The sequence below is a fragment of the Amblyomma americanum genome, chromosome 8 (genome assembly GCF_052857255.1).
Source record: "Amblyomma americanum isolate KBUSLIRL-KWMA chromosome 8, ASM5285725v1, whole genome shotgun sequence".
Lineage (NCBI taxonomy): Eukaryota > Metazoa > Arthropoda > Arachnida > Ixodida > Ixodidae > Amblyomma > Amblyomma americanum.
The window spans coordinates 37,365,321-37,382,395 of NC_135504.1; the positions used below are offsets into that span (position 1 = coordinate 37,365,321).

Below are 17,075 nucleotides of genomic sequence, written 5' to 3' on the forward strand. Positions count from 1 at the left end.
TCTGTCTATTGCCGCTGTATCGTGGTTGGCCATCTTGCATCTGTTGCTATCAAGTGCACACTAATAGTCACAGGACGGTAAACCATAATGTCTTGGCATCCGCATCGCTTGCGGGAGGTGCAGGGTTCGATCCCCAGTGCCACCGGGTACCCACTGGTGGTACAATGAGTACAAGCTTTCCCCTGCCTGGTGCTCAGCCTCTTTAGAGTAAAATGTGTGGGAAATAAGTCTTTGACCCTACATTGAGTAAAAGGAAAAACTTTGTGCCATGGCGCTTCTTGGCCACAGATGCCCTTGCGCCATAAAAATCCATCATCATGATCATCAATAAGGCCTTGGTACTAGGCCGTCACTATTATTAAGGGGGCCACCATGGAGAGGCATTTTGGTACATCATCTTTAGTTGCATTCGACTAAAGCTGTATGCCGTTGATTGCATAAACAAAGTTTATTAATTTTTTCAAGTGTATCAGGGTGGCACAGTCTGTCGGGGAGGGCAACAAAGCTTGCCTTTTACCCTTCCACCATGCATGAGTGAATAATATGCTATGGAAGTATCCTTCTCTTGTGGTTGCAGTTTGTGCGATAAATATCTTGGCACTTGAGTGGAACTCACTGCAGATGGTTTTTGTCTGCAGTGAACAAGCTGAGAGAATAGTATTATTATGGTAGGAGTATTTCATAAAACCCATGACCAAATGTTACTTTTGAATCAAATTTGAATGCAAGTAATTTGCTGCTGAAATTCAGGTTTGAAAAGTATACAGTATGTGTGTCTTGTAATACAGTGCTGTCTACAAATGCAAGGAAACGAGACACTTTCTAAGCGTGCAGTCAATGGTTATACTCCCTATGTTTGAAAGACTCGCACTCCTTTTTTCAACCTCTGTCCCGGTTCTTGCATGCACCTGTACACACGTAAAAAGCACAAAGATATGTAACAGCCAGCAGTTAAATACTTGCACTGTGCAGATTAATGAATTTATGATTAGGCAAAGGGCTGAAATCCTGTTAATTTTATTTTCCAAGCATTATTAAAATAATGCACCCACTGCAGCCACTTTTGCATGTCCACCTTTGCAAGTCTCATCTCGGAGACATTGAGGGCAGACTCAAACGTCCGTGGAACAAGTTTGAATGGGCTATGATGCATTCACACATGCATGATGCTTATATGTGTACTTCATGAAATCAAGTAAAGTCTTCTTGACTGGCGGAAATTAGCCAGCACGTTAAGGGTTGATGCAGCCTGACTTGCTCTGCAACGTGCATACGTGGTCTAGCCGTTGACGTGCAGGAACGCTAAGCGCGGCTTCAGTGTAGCGCGGCAAGAGTACCCAATGGGCAATTAACTCCTTCGGACGTCCTAAGGACGTTCAAGACGTCCGTAGGATGTCCAAAGGAGCTCCAATGTCCATCGGGGTAGAAAACCGCAATTTCCGTTCATGCGCTGTAGTATCTCGCTTCGACGCCAGGGGGTACGGTGGCGAGCGCCGTCGGATCGGATTGGTTCCAGCAGTGACCTACTTATGACCCAAGATCTACCCTTCACCTGCCAGAAAAGGAATGCCTTCTGAGCGTCGGGCTTTTATTTATGCATTCTTTAAACATTACAATAGCAGCAAATGTCCCACTTCATTATCAGGGCATTTAGTAAAGTTTGTATACGTAGTACAGGTACTCAGGTTTCGTTTTCGCTATGACCACCTTACATTGCCTTATCTGTTATCAGAAAAACTTCAGCGGTGTAGCTGAAGTTTCGAAAATTCATAACTGCATAAACACCCCACCGTTGGCTTCTCTCCAGTGCTTGTCGCCTTAAAACCCTGAACATAACAATCCGTTCGACGCGCTAGGGGGCGTAGTACAAACATGGCGGCTTCCTTGTCGCTTGTTGTGCTGTACCCGAACGGTCACCGGCAGGTTTTCCACGTCAACTCAAATACCAGCATCTTCCAGGTCAGTCACATTTTACATCTTGTTTAACACTTCTGCACCCGCAAGTGTTCGAAGAGCGGCGAACTTTGCTTGTCGTACTTGCCGTCATGATGGCGTAAGCGGCCGTTTTTCGCTGAGTTGGTGTCGGGCTGAATGCGCTTCCCTGCAAGAAAAGTGGCAGTTTGATCTCTTGATGGGCTGATGTGTGCAGCGTTAAAGCTTAAGTGGAGGTGTACAGTAGTCCTGACGTTAAGAAAGCAGCCAGATTCAGCACTGTTCTGGCGTCTTCCGTGCTGTTACGGCGTCACTTTGCGCGGAGACACTCGCGAGTCATTCTGGTGTCTGACTGGAATTTCCGAGTGCTAAAGCAATACTGGATCTTTTGCGCGTCTTTAATATTTTAAATACTTGGGGTGAATGATTGGCCCGCCTCACTTGCGTGTCACAGCTTTCTATTCCTCCTACGGGAACCTGTCAGTCAGCCGTTTTGCTTGGCTGTGAATTGACGGGGGGCCATTTTCGTGGAATGTCGTGGGTGGCGTTGTCGTCAACAGCCTACCCAATCCGTAGCTTTCAGTGAACGTTAGACGCAAACGTGGAAGGCGTACTCTTTGTGTCGCTGGCATTAATTTTCGTGAGGTGTAAAGTGGCCAGTATTTATGTAGGCAACGGTATTGGTTACATCGACGCTGTGGTCAATTTGGCGATCTTTAAAAGACCACTGAGCTCCACGAAGGCGTTTGTAGCTTAAAAGGTCTTTCCATTGTTGGTGTCGTCGAGATGTAGACTGCTGCTTGCCCTGAAATGTAGATGGTCTTGTCTGTCAAGCTTCAAGTGCATTTGCTCATCACATGCAATGCGCTATGGAGCATGAATGTGAGGCTAGTTTCGAACTCGACCCGATTGTAATAGCATACCAAAAGGCTCTGAATTTTGTAGCAATCTGTTTCTAAAGAGTAATGAACACATACTCGGGTGAGGTTATTTGAATTTGACATGACATCTTTTGAGGTGAAGTGTGTGTTCTTGACCATTATTTACACTGTTGGGAGAAAATAACAGGGCCTGTTGAACACTTGAAGTTTCAATTTTAGTGCGTCAGGGGAACAGCAACTATTGCAGTGGTTCAGAAGATCTGGCAAATGATTTGTAGTGTGAAAATGGAGCTTAAAAACAAAAAAACTTTAGATGCTCCTGTGCATTTGCATTTTCCTCAACTGGATGTTGAGTTTTAAGGTCATTTATACCATAAAAATTCCCCATAAACGTCCAATGTAATACAGCATTACATGAGGTGTTTGCACAATAATGGTCCCCGTTGTTCTGGTGATGAAAAAAGTTACTTTTGGTAGTCTGTCTCTGGAGGCATCACATAAGGTGCATTGGCAATGCATGAGATAAAATCATGAATGAACTTGCTTGCTATTAGGCAACACATTGCATTAGGATGAATAAGTTGATTTTTTTTTTCTTCCTTTACTGAACAAGCAGGTATTAAAGCTTACCTACTGGTTGTTACTTTAAACATAGCTTTTGCATTTGCATCAAGTTCTCAGTGCTCCCTTTGGTACAGGAGCAAATTTTTGATATGATGCAACTAGACTTGTAAACCTCAATACTCTGCACAAGATCTAAGGTCAGTCATCTGTATTCACATTTTTGTCAGCAAAGTCCAAACAGCAACATTGCTTAGGTGACTACATACTCCATGTTGCAAAAAATTAAGGTGCAGGCAATCAGAAAGAGATCCATGTGAAGCTTGACAGCTTTCCCCCTTTTTTTTACCTTGTTGCAGCTTTCAGTGTCAGTGAGTGAGGACTGCTGCAGCAGACCAAATATTGAAAATCAGTAACTATTCACCGTGTCACTTGGGGTATATGGTTTATTTTTCATCTGCCATTGCATACTTGTGCTTTTATTGAAAGCAAATGAAACATAGCCATATGTCAATAAGGCACTACCCTGTTGTGCGTGCACTACAATCGTCAAAATTTTTTTTTAACAATGTCCTTCTATCAAAGTCTCTTTGGCTTTCTTCTTCACCATAACCTGCTGTCTTGCAGGCATCACAGTTCAGGCACACAATTGTAGATTTGCACTATTGCGCTAGTATTTACAGAAGTCGCTGCAACACCTTGTTGATGCATAAATTAAGTCAGTTTTCTTCCACATCTTGCAGATTCGTTGTGCTTGATCACAGATCGTTTTGATTCTCAGTTCACTTGAACAGCAGAATCCTGCAGTCGCTTTTTTCCTCTCCCTTGCTCTGCTGGCATGATGACTCTATAGACGCCACTTAACTGCAAGGCCACCTTGCAGGTTCAGCCTAGCCGCAGCCTCTGTCTGGGCACACACAATGTTGGTTACATTTTGCCTTTCACTTTTGTGAACTGCTTCATTCACACACACGCTTCTGCCGTTAGCGCAGCATCAATGTACTAGGCACATCATGTTGAGACATCCGAATCATCCGAAGGCAAGAAGATGTACGTGTAGAGCTCATCGCAGAAGTGGTGTCGGCCAGCTGCGTGAGCTATGACTCGCCCTTCCAGGAGCCGCCTGCCATAGCGGGTGGCCTGCACTCGGTCCTGGCACAGTCCAACGGCAAGAAGCCAGTCGACAAGATCTTTTCCAATGAAGGCTAGGTGGAGATCCCGACCGTTGGGCCCGGGTCTTGTGCGGCAGATGTCTGCAACACAAGAATCTCGGTGGTAGATTTGGAACTGTGTGCATATCTGCCTGGTCTCCGGAGACAGGTCCTCAAACTTAGGGAGAACAAGAGTGGCAGTGTCCCTGCGCCTTTGTTGTTTGCACGAGAGATAGTCCCAGAGGTTAGAGATCCACCGCAGGAGCCACTTGGCGTCGAATCCGAACACAAGGAAGGTCAGCATTCCCTGTCCATAGTTTAATATGATGTCCACAAACTCGAGTTCCACCAGGATTCCTGTTGGAGCATCTGTGAGCAGAAGCTGCCACAGCGACACTGCAAGCCCAATGACCATAGAGACACACAGCAGGAGAATGAGCACAGTGTGCCTGAAGACCTGATGTATGTCGTCGTCAGCTTGAACGACGCTGTCGAGGTCAAGCACTTCTTCTTCTGTGCCCTGTACCCTAATGGCAGTCTGTTGGTTATACGTGCCTACAAGGTTCATGCAGCGCCTCACTTGCTCCTTGTCGCAGTTGAACTGTGGTCCGCAAAGCTGGTCGAATGAAGTACCAGGTGCCTGCTGTCCATGTGGCACGTCGAATTCAAACTTGCTTGAGTTGACGGACTTGGATGCTGTCTTGAAAGAAGTGCCCGACTTGGAAAGTTTAGCCCTCTGGAGTTTCTTTTTTGTCCTTGGACTGTTCAAGATGTCCTCGAGATCTTTAATGCTGTGCTTTTCGTCATCTGAGCAGTTGGCACAGTCTTCACAGTCACCAGTGCACCCATCTGATTTGTTTTTTGCCCCTTCTTGTCTTGTTGTGGCCTGCGATTCCGAGCTGGTTGACGGCTGAATCAGAGGGTCAACACTCGACTGTTCCACATCGGTTTGCTCGTCGTCATCACTGGTACCGTCGAGCGGGATGTAGTCCCTCATCCTGAGGCGGAACCTGTGCTGGAAAATTAGGCTCGCCACCGTAAAGAGGAGACTCGTCAGGAGAACCGTGACAGCCACAACTGCCTGCACATCTCCAAACTGGAAATTTGGGTCAGTTTCGCCAAGCCTAGATCCCCTCTTTGGAATGCTCAGGCAGAGGGCGAGCGCTACCAGAACAGAAGATCCAAACCCGGCGACCGCAATGAGCCACTTGAACCTGAGCACGAAGCACAGGGACCGCCAGTGCAGCAAGGCCAGCAGGCCTGCAAGGATTGCCGTCCAGATGCGAGAGGCAAAGATTCCTGCTATGGACAGCGCTGACTGGGCGTACGCCAATGGCGACAGTGGATCGCCAGCACTGGCAGCAGCCCAAAGGATGCCTCCCACTGCCGTAGCCAGCTGGCACACCACCAGGTAGATGGTGGTCCCGTGGGTCACTCTGTGGCGCTTGCGGAAGAGCACGACCATGAGCCACAAACAGCAGACGGCACTGATGGCGCTGGAACTGACCATGGTCTTTCCCATTGTCGCGGCGAAGTTCTTGAGGCACGTCTTCTTTATCTGACTCATGGTGGCCGTGATGAAGATCATGGGCGCCGAAAGGAAGGTGCCGGCCACCATCGCCGTGGAGACGGCGGCCGTCGGGAGCCCGTACTGGGTGGCGAAGATGAACACGCTGGGCGCCATGGGCAGCATGCCGTAGAGGAAGCCGAAATTGCTGAAGTCCTTCTGGTCGCGCTCCGTGCCGCCGACGCCGAGCAGGTTGACGAGCTCTCGCGTCACCAGCGGGCACGCGACTATCTTGGCCGAAACCAGCAACACGGGCGTCAGCGCGGCGTACTTGCCCATGCTGCCAACCTTGCCCACCATGCTCAGACCGAGGAGGTAGAGCGCCGTCGCGATGAAGGCGTCCCCCAGGGAGTCCAGAATCCGCTGCACCACGGAGGGCAGAGCGGCGCCCGACGTGCTGACGTTCCAAATGATGCCCAGCGCCGGCGCCACGACCACGGGGTTTTTGATGATGCCCGTCATCGTTGACAGCAAGCGGCCCCGCGCCGGCGGCGGGCGCGCTCCCGATGTTGTCGTCTGCTCGCCGCCGCCGCTATCTTCACTACGTCCGTACTCCATCATGATGAAAGCGATGGGGTTGAGGAACGCCAGCTGAATGGGGGCGACGAGATAGAGATAGTGGCTGAACGTGGGCTGCATCTTATCGTAGAGGTGCACAATGAGCGGGTAGCCCAGGCCGAAGTCGTTGCTCTGCGAGGCGGCGATCGCGTACAGGCCGGCCTTGCCGAAGCTCGCGGGCCTGCGCACCAGCGCGAGCGTGACGGCGGCGACGGTGGCGAAAATCACGCATTTTCCCAGCGCCACGGCGGCCAGGAACCTCCAGTTGACCTCGCCCAGCGCGATGCTGGCGAGCGCCTTGAACGCCGTGGCCGGCAGGGCGAAGTAGGAGACGAACACGTTGAGGGAGCGCGTCTCGGCGGGTCCGATGAGGCCCAGCCGGCCGGAGAAGTATCCCAGCAGGATGATGGCGAAGCACTGGATGAGCACCGGCAGCAGCTCGTCGTACACCACGTTGGTGTCGTCGGGAGCAGCTGTCGTGGACACCGGCGGCAGTGGGGTGCCCATGCTGGCAGGCTTCGCGGCTTTGTTGTGCGTGGGAGCGTCGCGCGCGCCGCACGGCCGCACTACGAAGAGCCCGCCGCCGCTTCGGCTGGTCACGGCGTCGTCGTCACTACCTGGGGCTCTTTAGCGGCACAGCGCGACTAACGGGCGCGGCCATGACCGTCTGACGCCGGCTCACGTACACACACGCGCGACCGCTTCGACCGCTGGCCTTCTGTGCCGTGTTTTCCTCTCGTGGTGGACGGGGCGAGAGTGCGTGCGCCGGGAAACGGTGGACAGATGCTCGGAGGAAGGAAAACGTGATTGAGGGAAGCGCTGTGACGTAGCGGTGACGTAGGGCAATTCCTCTCACCTGTATCGCTGTCGTAGCGACGGGCGCGGCTGGAGGTGCGGAGGCGGGAGTTTTGAACTCTCGACCGTTGTGTGAGTCGAAATGCCGCGCCTCCTGTTACGAAGTGCGCATTTCGTGAGTTGTTGCGCGTACATTGTTTCGTGCAGCACGTGACGGAAAGGCGTCGAGGGCCCTTCCTTAAACAAATTAGCGCTGGCACTTGGTTGTAAATATTTATTTGCAGGGGTTTTCGTGCCTGCGCTTGACGTATTGAGGTTTGAAGGCTTTAGCCTAGCGTACTGTTTCCTGTTGAAGAAGCAGACTCTTCTGGCTATGTAGTAGTCGCACGGGAAGGGGCTTTGAGCCGACGCGTAACGCTTCGCAGTGTACAGCAGTGCAAATGTGGCTTTCATCTCTGGTCGTCCGAGTGCGCTGTTGCTGTCGTTCGCATAATGTCACCTTCGTCGAGAGAATTGTTCGTCTGCGTACGTGTGTGCGTTGTCATGCAGTGATGTTGTTTGTGGCCTGTCACTGGGAGTCCTTTCCGGGATGTCACTATACTGCTGCTGGCGGACCGAAATTACCTGGAACACTACGCCGTGTCGTTTGTGGCGTATTTTTTTTCTTCCTAAAACCAGTTTTGCTGGACTCTTGCGCTGCGCTGCAAAAGGGGATAAATAGATAAAAATAAGAACGCTCTGCTTAATGACGGGGACGCAACGTACGAGGGCCTGTCTAGAATGTAACGTATATGACACTGTATTGTGTTTTTTTTTTCTAATGAGTTTGTTTTTCAACACAGGCTGCCCTGAGTCCTGACAGCCTAGCGCACTTGTCAGTTTGTTTTTTCGTTCTAAATCGCGGCTTTATCAAGACTCCGGAATGTCTCTGCTGTTTATACTCGTAGTATGTTTTTGGAAGAAAACTTATCGTCGGTGATTCGTATTTTGAAATTTCGGAGGAGGAACGAATTCGCGATAAACGTGGTCTGTGCGTCGGACGGAAATGATTCACTGCGCGGCTTTGCTCCATAGCAGCTGTGCCGTTGCGTGCGGAGGTCAAATCTCTCCATTTCTCTCGTTATCTGCGCTCCAAAGCTCGCTGCATTAACCGCGGAGTGTTTCCGGATAAGTTTAACCAAAAGCGTGACTGGTCGACCTCTTGAATTTGCTTGATATTTTTATGTGTGGTTTTCTGATGGCTACTAGAATGAACAGTTCTGCAACTTTTTTCTCCCTTCAATTTTTTTTAAAACAGAAAATTTTTCATCACCAAGAGGTGGAGAGCCGAGCTTACGCGCTCTGCTGTTTCGGCCAACTTTGGTTATGAATAAACTACAGCAACATAATAAAAATAAGAAGGACCTGAAAAATTTTAGTGTGAAACTACGGATATATTAGTATGCGCCTCCTTACGTTTGTCTGTTTCGCGAGCTCAATCTTTCTTTTTTATGAAATTTGTCAAACTTGGATTAAGTAACTTTTTTTTGTCTACTTTGATAATCTGTGTCTCAAGGAAGAAGTGTGCCGGAGATGCCATAATTGTACATTACGTTCTTCACAATCACGCCTATCGAAGTGAAGAAGCTCGTGTTTGTATGGTTTATGGATAACGAGGTATGGTCGCGCAAAATTAAAAAACAACAACGAAAACTTCTGACGAGGATTAAAGAGCCCATTTTTATATTTTTAAAACTTTGTTCCCGTAGCGCTGAAGACAGGACGGGCGCTGCTGTGTTACTTTGTTACGTAGTGTTACTTCTCTGTTCCATGTCGATTTTGCGTTGCCCTCTTGTGCTGGCACAAATTGGCACAAACTGAATGTTTAACCACCATGCAGCTCTGAGGAGACTTCGTCCAAAATAAGCATTCCTTTGAGCGCGGGCTGCTCACCTTGCAATAAGCGTCGTTGTCAGGTCTGCGCCCAGATGACCGCATCAACCACCGCCTTCAACACAGCGTCCGACTGTTCCATAAAAAAAACAACTTGCAGAATAACGAGCGCCCGCTGCCATTTTGTAGCGAAAGCTGCATTGGCCACGAACTCGCATTCCCACCGTGGTCGCACCACACCACGTGACCAACCGCGTGGCGAACCACGTGAGAGCAACTAGCCAGACAACCAGACTAACCTGGACTTGCAATCAAGGTTAACCAAGGCTAACCAAGCTATGCCTTAGCTACCGCTACGTATATCCTGGCATAGCCGAGCTGAGCCACTGCCCACTAAGCCCACTGCCCAGATGCCCCTTTATTTGTGTAAGAGAGAATTTGTCGAAAGGACACAATAGATGGTTTGGTTTATAGGGGTTTAACGTCCCAAAGCGACTCAGCCTATGAGGGACGCCATAGTGAAGGGCTCCGGAAATTTCGACCACCTGGGGTTCTTTTACGTGCACTGACATCGCACAGTACACGGGCGCCTAGAATTTCGCCTCCATCGAAATTCGACCGCCGCGGCCGGGATCGAACCCGCGTCTTTCGGGCCAACAGCCGAGCGCCATAACCACTCAGCCACCGCGGCGGCTTAAAAGGACACAATAGAGCAGGGGAGCGAACGCGAGGTGCGGGTCGAGACAGGTACTGGTCAAGGGAATGCATCACTGTAACCTTTCAAAAACTTCCCTTTACACTCTGTGTACTGTGCGATGTCAGTGCACGTAAAAGAACCCCAGGTGGTCGAAATTCCCGGAGCCCTTCACTACGGCGTCTCTCATAGCCTGAGTCGCTTTTGGACGTTAAACCCCCATAAACCAAACCAAACCAAACCAAACCTTTACACTCTCATCTCGAAAGCTGGTGGTGACTGTCGGGGCTTTATGTTCTCGCAGATAAGGAGGCAGCACCCCTCACCTTTTCGAAAAAGGATAGTCTCATCTGCCGTCGCGCTAACGCCTTCAGTCAGCAGACATGGAAATGAAAAAGTGGAAACGCGGTCTGGGAACGAGGGTTTTTGCTTAGAAGAAACCTTTCTGTAAGTCAGCAGAAACGCGTGCACACGTTAAATTTCTTCCCAATCACTGCTTATCGAGACGTACTAACATTGCTGGTCGCGAATTCAGTAATTCGAAAATCATCATTGAATCAAACTTTCGCACGCATTATGCCAGAGAAGTGCGGGGGTCGTATCACATCTTTAAATTCTATAAGCAGCTTCCTCGGGACTTAATGAGGGCCGTGGGAAACTAGGCTGTCTAACTAAAAAAATAAAATTCATAATAAGTTCATAATTTAGTACGAAAAGCGTGCTATTCCCGCTTCCTAGTCATGAGTCGCAAGAGTGGAGCAACTCCAGAGCGCAGTATTTTTTTCTTTTCTTGCGTTTAAAAGAAACAAGGTGCACACATCTACTGTGTGCACCAGGAACCAAGGGTGCAGGGTGCCACGGTGCCTGCCTTCTTTCCTGCACCCCATGGAAGATGTGAAACGCACCACTAGAGTCACTAAATAGTGACTCTACGCACCACTTCTGTAGGTAAAGTTAGGGGTGACTACACTGGCATCATCAACAGGGCCCCTAGACCAGTACTCCCTTCCAGTTAGTTGCAGCACTTCCCGGAAAAACTAGACCCGCCTACCAAACTCGCATTCCTGGATCCAAATGCCTGCATCCCTCTGACCCACGTCCTTCCTTCGGTCAAAACCATGGCATTTATCAGATCAAGAAAACGTATTTTGAGCAAAGCACCACGTGCTACGGACAATGAATTTAAACTCCACTCGAATGGAATGTGCCCGAAGTGCACATTAGTTAAAAAGATAGCTGATCCCGGCCGCGGCGGTCGAATTTCGATGGAGGCGAAGTTCTACAGGCCCGTGTGCTGTGCGATGTCAGTGCACGTAAAAGAACCCCAGGTGGTCGAAATTTCCGGAGCCCTTCACTACGGCGTCCCTCATAGCCTGAGTCGCTTTGGGACCATAAACTATAAAAAGATGGCTGTTAAAAATTAGTTAATCAGCTTACTGCTTAAGACGTTTCACCGGTTTTCTGGTGTCCGCCGACACTGACAATACTATGCCGCGAAAGCCATATTTTTACCCCAAGAAGCCTATTTTTGAACATTTTTTAGTGTTCGCTCAAACACCCGCTGTTTTGGCTAATCTCTGACGGGTATGAACTGCACGCATGCACCACGTTCCGGGAAGATAAAATTAAAACAGAAACGGCCAACCAGTGCGCGAGCGGTTTGCGGAGAGCATCTTGCTTTCGCCGACGGGGGTTCGCGCGGCTTTGTAAACATACGCGTTCCGACCTTTGGTTCCGGATGCTCGTCTGTTCGTTCGTTTTGGGGGCCAGTCGCCGGAGCACCGCCTTTATTGCTTTACTGCATCTTCGGGCGCAATCACGGACGGCGCGCGATTATTTCGACCGAGCTCGACTGGCAGTCGAAGGCGATATCTTCCTTGTTATAGCCGGCTCGCCCGAGACTCCGTTATACGTGGAGATCACGTGCTCTGAATATGTCGCCAACGTGGCCGTCGTTTTGTTAGGCGTCCTGGCGACTATCGGCCTGGATAGCGGGATGTTTTACGATCCCAATAAAATAGACCGAAGTCGTGCGCTTAGGCGTTGTCGAGGCACTCCGTGGAAATGTTGGTGCTTGGGTTTTTTTTTTTCTGTTCCTTGCGTTGAACGTTTATGCCGACCACGCCATGAAGAGCTTGTAGTGGTTGTTGTGGACGGGAGAGCCGAACAACTGACTCGGGGACGCCTGTGTTTGCTGTGGCACCGGGATCGCAACAGTGAACAGTGACACGGCCACTGGATGGATGGATGGATGATGACCTTTCGATAAATGTACAAGTTTAGCCGAGCAGACACAGCGAACTGTGGCATATTCCATCATGCCGCACAATATATGGTACATATAGCCTAGCAAACACGCTGCCCCGTCTTTTAAATAAGTTTCATGCTGCAAAAGTTGATGTATATCACGAGCATGCCGCAAAAATATACAGGATGTGCTACTTTTTAGATTTCACCATGCTTTCACTGCTTCCTTATCTCTTTCTTTCCATAAAGTGTTGACCTGATTTGAATAACCAGTGACATGTTTTCCTGTGAAGTATATTTTTCTGTTGCTTTTTTGTCATCTTTTTTGTCTACGCTTCATTTCCTCATTGTCATTTCTAATGATTTTTGTGTATGTATGTTGCCTGCTGCCCTTAGGGGCCGAGGGGCATGTCAAGCCACAATTTCTGGCATTTTTCCCCTCAACCCTCACCATGTATACATGGTAAATAAATTGAATTGATTTACCCTTCGTATCGGGTGTCAGCTTGCGCCGCCTAGCCTATACTTCCCTTCTTGTTAAATGATTTTTTTCCTTTTTCCTTCTGTTTCGATCTTAAGGTGTCTAGTCTATCTTTTTCCTCTCCAAATTCGCCCCCTACCTTAATTTCTTCCACCAATCTGCCAACCTCTCCTTCGTCAGTGTCACGCTTTTCTCATGCACTCGCCCGTCCTCCCCAGCAAACCCCAGCGCTCTATAATAATAATAATAATTGGTTTTTTTGGGGGAAAGGAAATGGCGCAGTATCTGTCTCATATATCGTTGGACACCTGAATCGCGCCGTAAGGAAAGGGATAAAGGAGGGAGTGAAAGAAGAAAGGAAGATAGAGGTGCCGCAGTGGAGGGCTCCGGAATAATTTCGACCACCGGAGCCCTCCACTACGGCACTTCCTTTCTTCTTGTCTGTTGCTGTTCTCGGGGAGGGCTGGGCGGAGCTCTGCGCGCCTCAAAACCAACTGCCCTATGGTCTCCGTTTTCGTTCTACGCGATGATGTGAACAGACGTGAAAGAACTTCAGCGAGTGGCGCCCTCTACTGTGGCGTCCTTCATGCTCCCACGTGCTGCTGTGCGACGTGAGTCTCCCCCCCCCCCCCCCGCCCCTCCCCCTTCCCTCGTGCCATAAATATATTACGCGGAAAAGCCACTCGTAATCTGCTGTCGCCGTGAAGAGTCTGGAAGGTTCGGCGGCGGCGCCCGCGCGCGCTGTTGTGACGTCAGAGGCGGGCGCGCGGCCTTCACTTTGAACACCTGCCGCGCTCCCTTCGCCTTCCCCCTGTCTTATTTACATCTCGCTCGCGCAGGCGCGTGGATTTGCTCGCTAGGTCCTCTTTTTCCGCCCTCCTGGAGATTGGTGTAGTGAGAAAGCATTACTAGTCCCATTAGCCGGCGGCGTGTGTTAGCAAGCGTATGCTCGCAGATGGTATACAGAAACTACCAGCGATGGCAATAAATATAGTGTGGCGTCATTAATGGGCCGCATGACGCGCACAGCTAGCCGAGCACCGTCATTTCAGGCAATCGTGTACCTGTCTTTCGTCTATTTATACTCCCCACTGCGCCTATCTCAAAGTGGCTAGCGCGTTTTCCTGACTAAATTCGTACCGAAATTGTGACGAAACCGTTTGTCGTACAGCGTTCCGGATAATAATAATAATAATAATAATAATAATAATAATAATAATAATAATAATAATAATAATAATAATAATAATAATAATAATAATAATAATAGGTTTTTGGGAAAAGGAAATGGCGCAGTATCTGTCTCATATATCGTTGAACACCTGAACCGCGCCTTAAGGAAAAGGTATAAAGGAGGGAGTGAAAGAGGAAAGGAAGAAGGAGGTGCCGTAGTGGAGGGCTCCGGAATAATTTCGACCACCTGGGGATCTTTAACGTGCACTGACATCGCACAGCACACGGGCGCCTTAGCGTTTTTCCTCCATAAAAACGCAGCCGCCGCGGTCGGGTTCGTACCCGGGAACTCCGGATCAGTAGTCGAGCGCCCTAACCACTGAGCCACCGCGGCGGGTCTACCTCAAAGTGGCTAGTGCGTTTTCCTGACTAAATTCGTACCGAAATTGTGACGAAACCTTTTGTCGCACAGCGTTCCGAATAATAATAATAATAATAATAATAATAATAATAATAATAATTGGTTTTTGGGGAAAGAAAATGGCGCTGTATGTCTCATATATCGTTGGACACCTGAACCGCGCCGTAAGGGAAGGGATAAAGGAGGGAGTGAAAGAAGAAAGGAAGAAGAGGTGCCGTAGTGGAGGGCTCCGGAATAATTTCGACAACCTGGGGATATTTAACGTTCACTGACATCGCACAGCACACGGGCGCCTTAGCGTTTTTCCATCATCTGACTGAATTCGGGATTTAGCTAAATTGACTACGTCGCTACCTTTTTTCCGGTATGCACAGATTAAAAAGCATATGCGAAATTTTCTTCTCATTTTTTTTAGTAAATAGTAGAAGCTTCCCGTTACTAACTGCGGGTAGAAACCGTTACTAATTTGATGGGTTCGTAACTCACTAACCTTCCCGTTACTGACTGCAGTTACTAACAGGGTAGTAACATATGTGACAACCAGTTACTATACCCCAAAGTTAGTAAGTACTGCTACCTTTTTTCTAAGAGTGCACATGTTGTGCGTGTCGGGAAGTGGAGCGCGTTTCCCCGTCCTTTGCCGACGCGCACAGGGTCATATATCTGTGGTCGCTTAATAGGCACAACACGCTCTCTGCATAATTCACGGAGTGTGTATACCCTTATAAAAGTGGTCTATAGACAGTCTGTAGACTTCTTATAGAGTCTATTGCCTTCCTATAGATATTTCCTTTTGTCGATTAATAGTTTACAGACTGTCTATAGACAAAAGTCTAATAGAAGTGTATGGCCATAAATCTATAGATTGTCTTTAGACTGGCTATGGAATTTGTATTGCCTATAAACCCTTTTCTAGGGTTTGTCTATAGACAGTCTATAGACTTTATAGACAGAAGTCTGTGGACAGTCCATAGACTGTCTGAAGAAATTTTTGTAAGGGTAGCTTTAAAAAAAAATACAGCGATTGGCAGAAATTTGTCATCTTTGTGGGAGGTCCGCGTTCGTCAACAGGGCAAGGTGGCCTGCCATCTTTTTGATGCGTGGTTTGGTCTATGGGGCTTTGACGTGCCAAAGCGACTCAGGCTATGAGGAACGCCTTTGTGAAGGGCTCCGGGAATTTCGACCTCCTGGGGTTCTTTAACGTGCACTGACATCGCACAGTACAGGGGCCTCTAGAATTTCGCCACCACCGAAATTCGACCGCCGCGGCCGGAATCGAACCCGTGTCTTTTCGGTCAGGAGCTGAGCGCCGTGACAACTGAGCCACGGTTATATTTTGCCTTTACCTCTACCCGTCCGGTGCCCGCTCACTTACGTCGCACGGTCTACACAGGTGCACAGGCGGGCTCCGCACCTATCTGCCAACAACATGCATGCGCCTCACTTGACTGTCACACATTCCTGTGTGCCTGGATAACCAACTATTCGCGTGTCCTGGATACGTTTGTCCCCTGGTGAAACACCGTGTATGGGCTCCGTGCGCTGCAGTTTGGCGAGTACTGGTGGCGCCCCCTGGTTAACAGACGTGGCGAAAACCGGACGCAGCGCTCTCTTTCAGTTTGCTGTCAGCTAGGCGAGCGGTAGGGTGTTTCCTTCGAAGGCGAAAGGAAATTTCGCTAATTATGGGTGGCTCGACCTACTGCTGTGTTTACAAGTGTCATAACAGCTATAAAAACACTTCAGGCCAGGTACCGAGGATAAAATTTTATCGCTTTCCTTGGAGACCGTACGAAACGGAAAAGAGGGAGCGCTGGATTCAAGCAGTGCGGCGTGCAAGGTGAGGATGGCCTTTTTTTTAATGGGGAAGGCTCAATCCAGAAAGAATTTTGAGTTTTTTTCTGTTTTCGTCATGCCCTACCAGCCCTGACGGAAAACCGTGGCAGCCGGTGCGGCACGAAACAAGAATTTGCAGCGCGCACTTTGTGGGCAATGAGAAAAGTAGCATAGCTTCGCACCCGGCCTACGTTCCCACCATATTCCCTCCGTCTTATGGGAAAGACGATGGAATGATGCCTAGTGAAAAACTACAGAGATACCTCAGGTAAGCACCACTGAAGGAAAGGGAATGACTATGTACGACCTGAGTCATACATACGTCTGTTGAAACCGATGAAATAGTGCGCTTGTTTTCTCTGGCGCATGACAACATGAAATGTATCCTTTTGATTTGTCACATTGTTTCACGCAAGCCTTTCTGCGTGCATTTGTATCATGTTATTTCCTACAGTGGTTTAAAATTTTTGTGCCTTTAATTCTTGCATTCTCGACATCTGAAGCCATTTTCTGGATGAATAAAGAAACGGAGAAAGTGGTTTAATTTCTGTACATTTATTTCTCGCATTTAACAACATCTTAAAATACTTTCTGAAGTACAAGTACTTATCAATAAATATAAAATTACAACCAGATTGTTTCTGAGGACAAATGCGTTGGGAATTAGTTCGGTTTCCCCTTCAGACTGTGCCAGTTGCAATCTTGACTCGACTGTGCCAGTTGCAATCCCCTTCAGGTGGCGATGAGAGGAAACACCTTGTTGATGAAATCGGGGTTTCTTGATGACTTGGTGGTTCTAACTCGCAAACATTCACGTTACTCGAGGAAAGGAGAAGGCTAACTATTTATTTACAACATAAATAAAACAAGAAGAAACGAGCAAGGAGGAAACTATTTACAACATGACTA

The 17,075-nt window shown here is 48.7% G+C and overlaps 3 protein-coding genes across 5 annotated transcripts in view; 1 reads left to right on the forward strand and 2 right to left on the reverse strand.

The window, feature by feature from the left end:
- LOC144101385 (ribosomal L1 domain-containing protein 1-like) overlaps positions 1 to 17,075 on the reverse strand; it is a 486,157-nt gene that overhangs the window by 22,142 nt on the left and 446,940 nt on the right. The window lies entirely within an intron of this gene.
- Positions 1,815 to 17,075, forward strand: part of LOC144101381 (tether containing UBX domain for GLUT4) — a 66,786-nt gene continuing 51,525 nt past the window's right edge. For both annotated transcript variants that reach the window (XM_077634514.1, XM_077634515.1), the window contains exon 1: positions 1,815 to 1,959. In XM_077634514.1, the coding sequence (XP_077490640.1) occupies positions 1,873 to 1,959 (87 nt within the window). In that variant the 5' untranslated portion in view covers positions 1,815 to 1,872. The remainder of the gene's footprint in view (positions 1,960 to 17,075) is intronic.
- On the reverse strand, positions 3,803 to 7,402 carry LOC144101380 (lysosomal cholesterol signaling protein-like). Its single transcript, XM_077634513.1, has one exon. It carries the CDS (start codon positions 7,155 to 7,157, stop codon positions 4,386 to 4,388), a length of 2,772 nt encoding a protein of 923 aa, XP_077490639.1. The 5' UTR covers positions 7,158 to 7,402; the 3' UTR covers positions 3,803 to 4,385.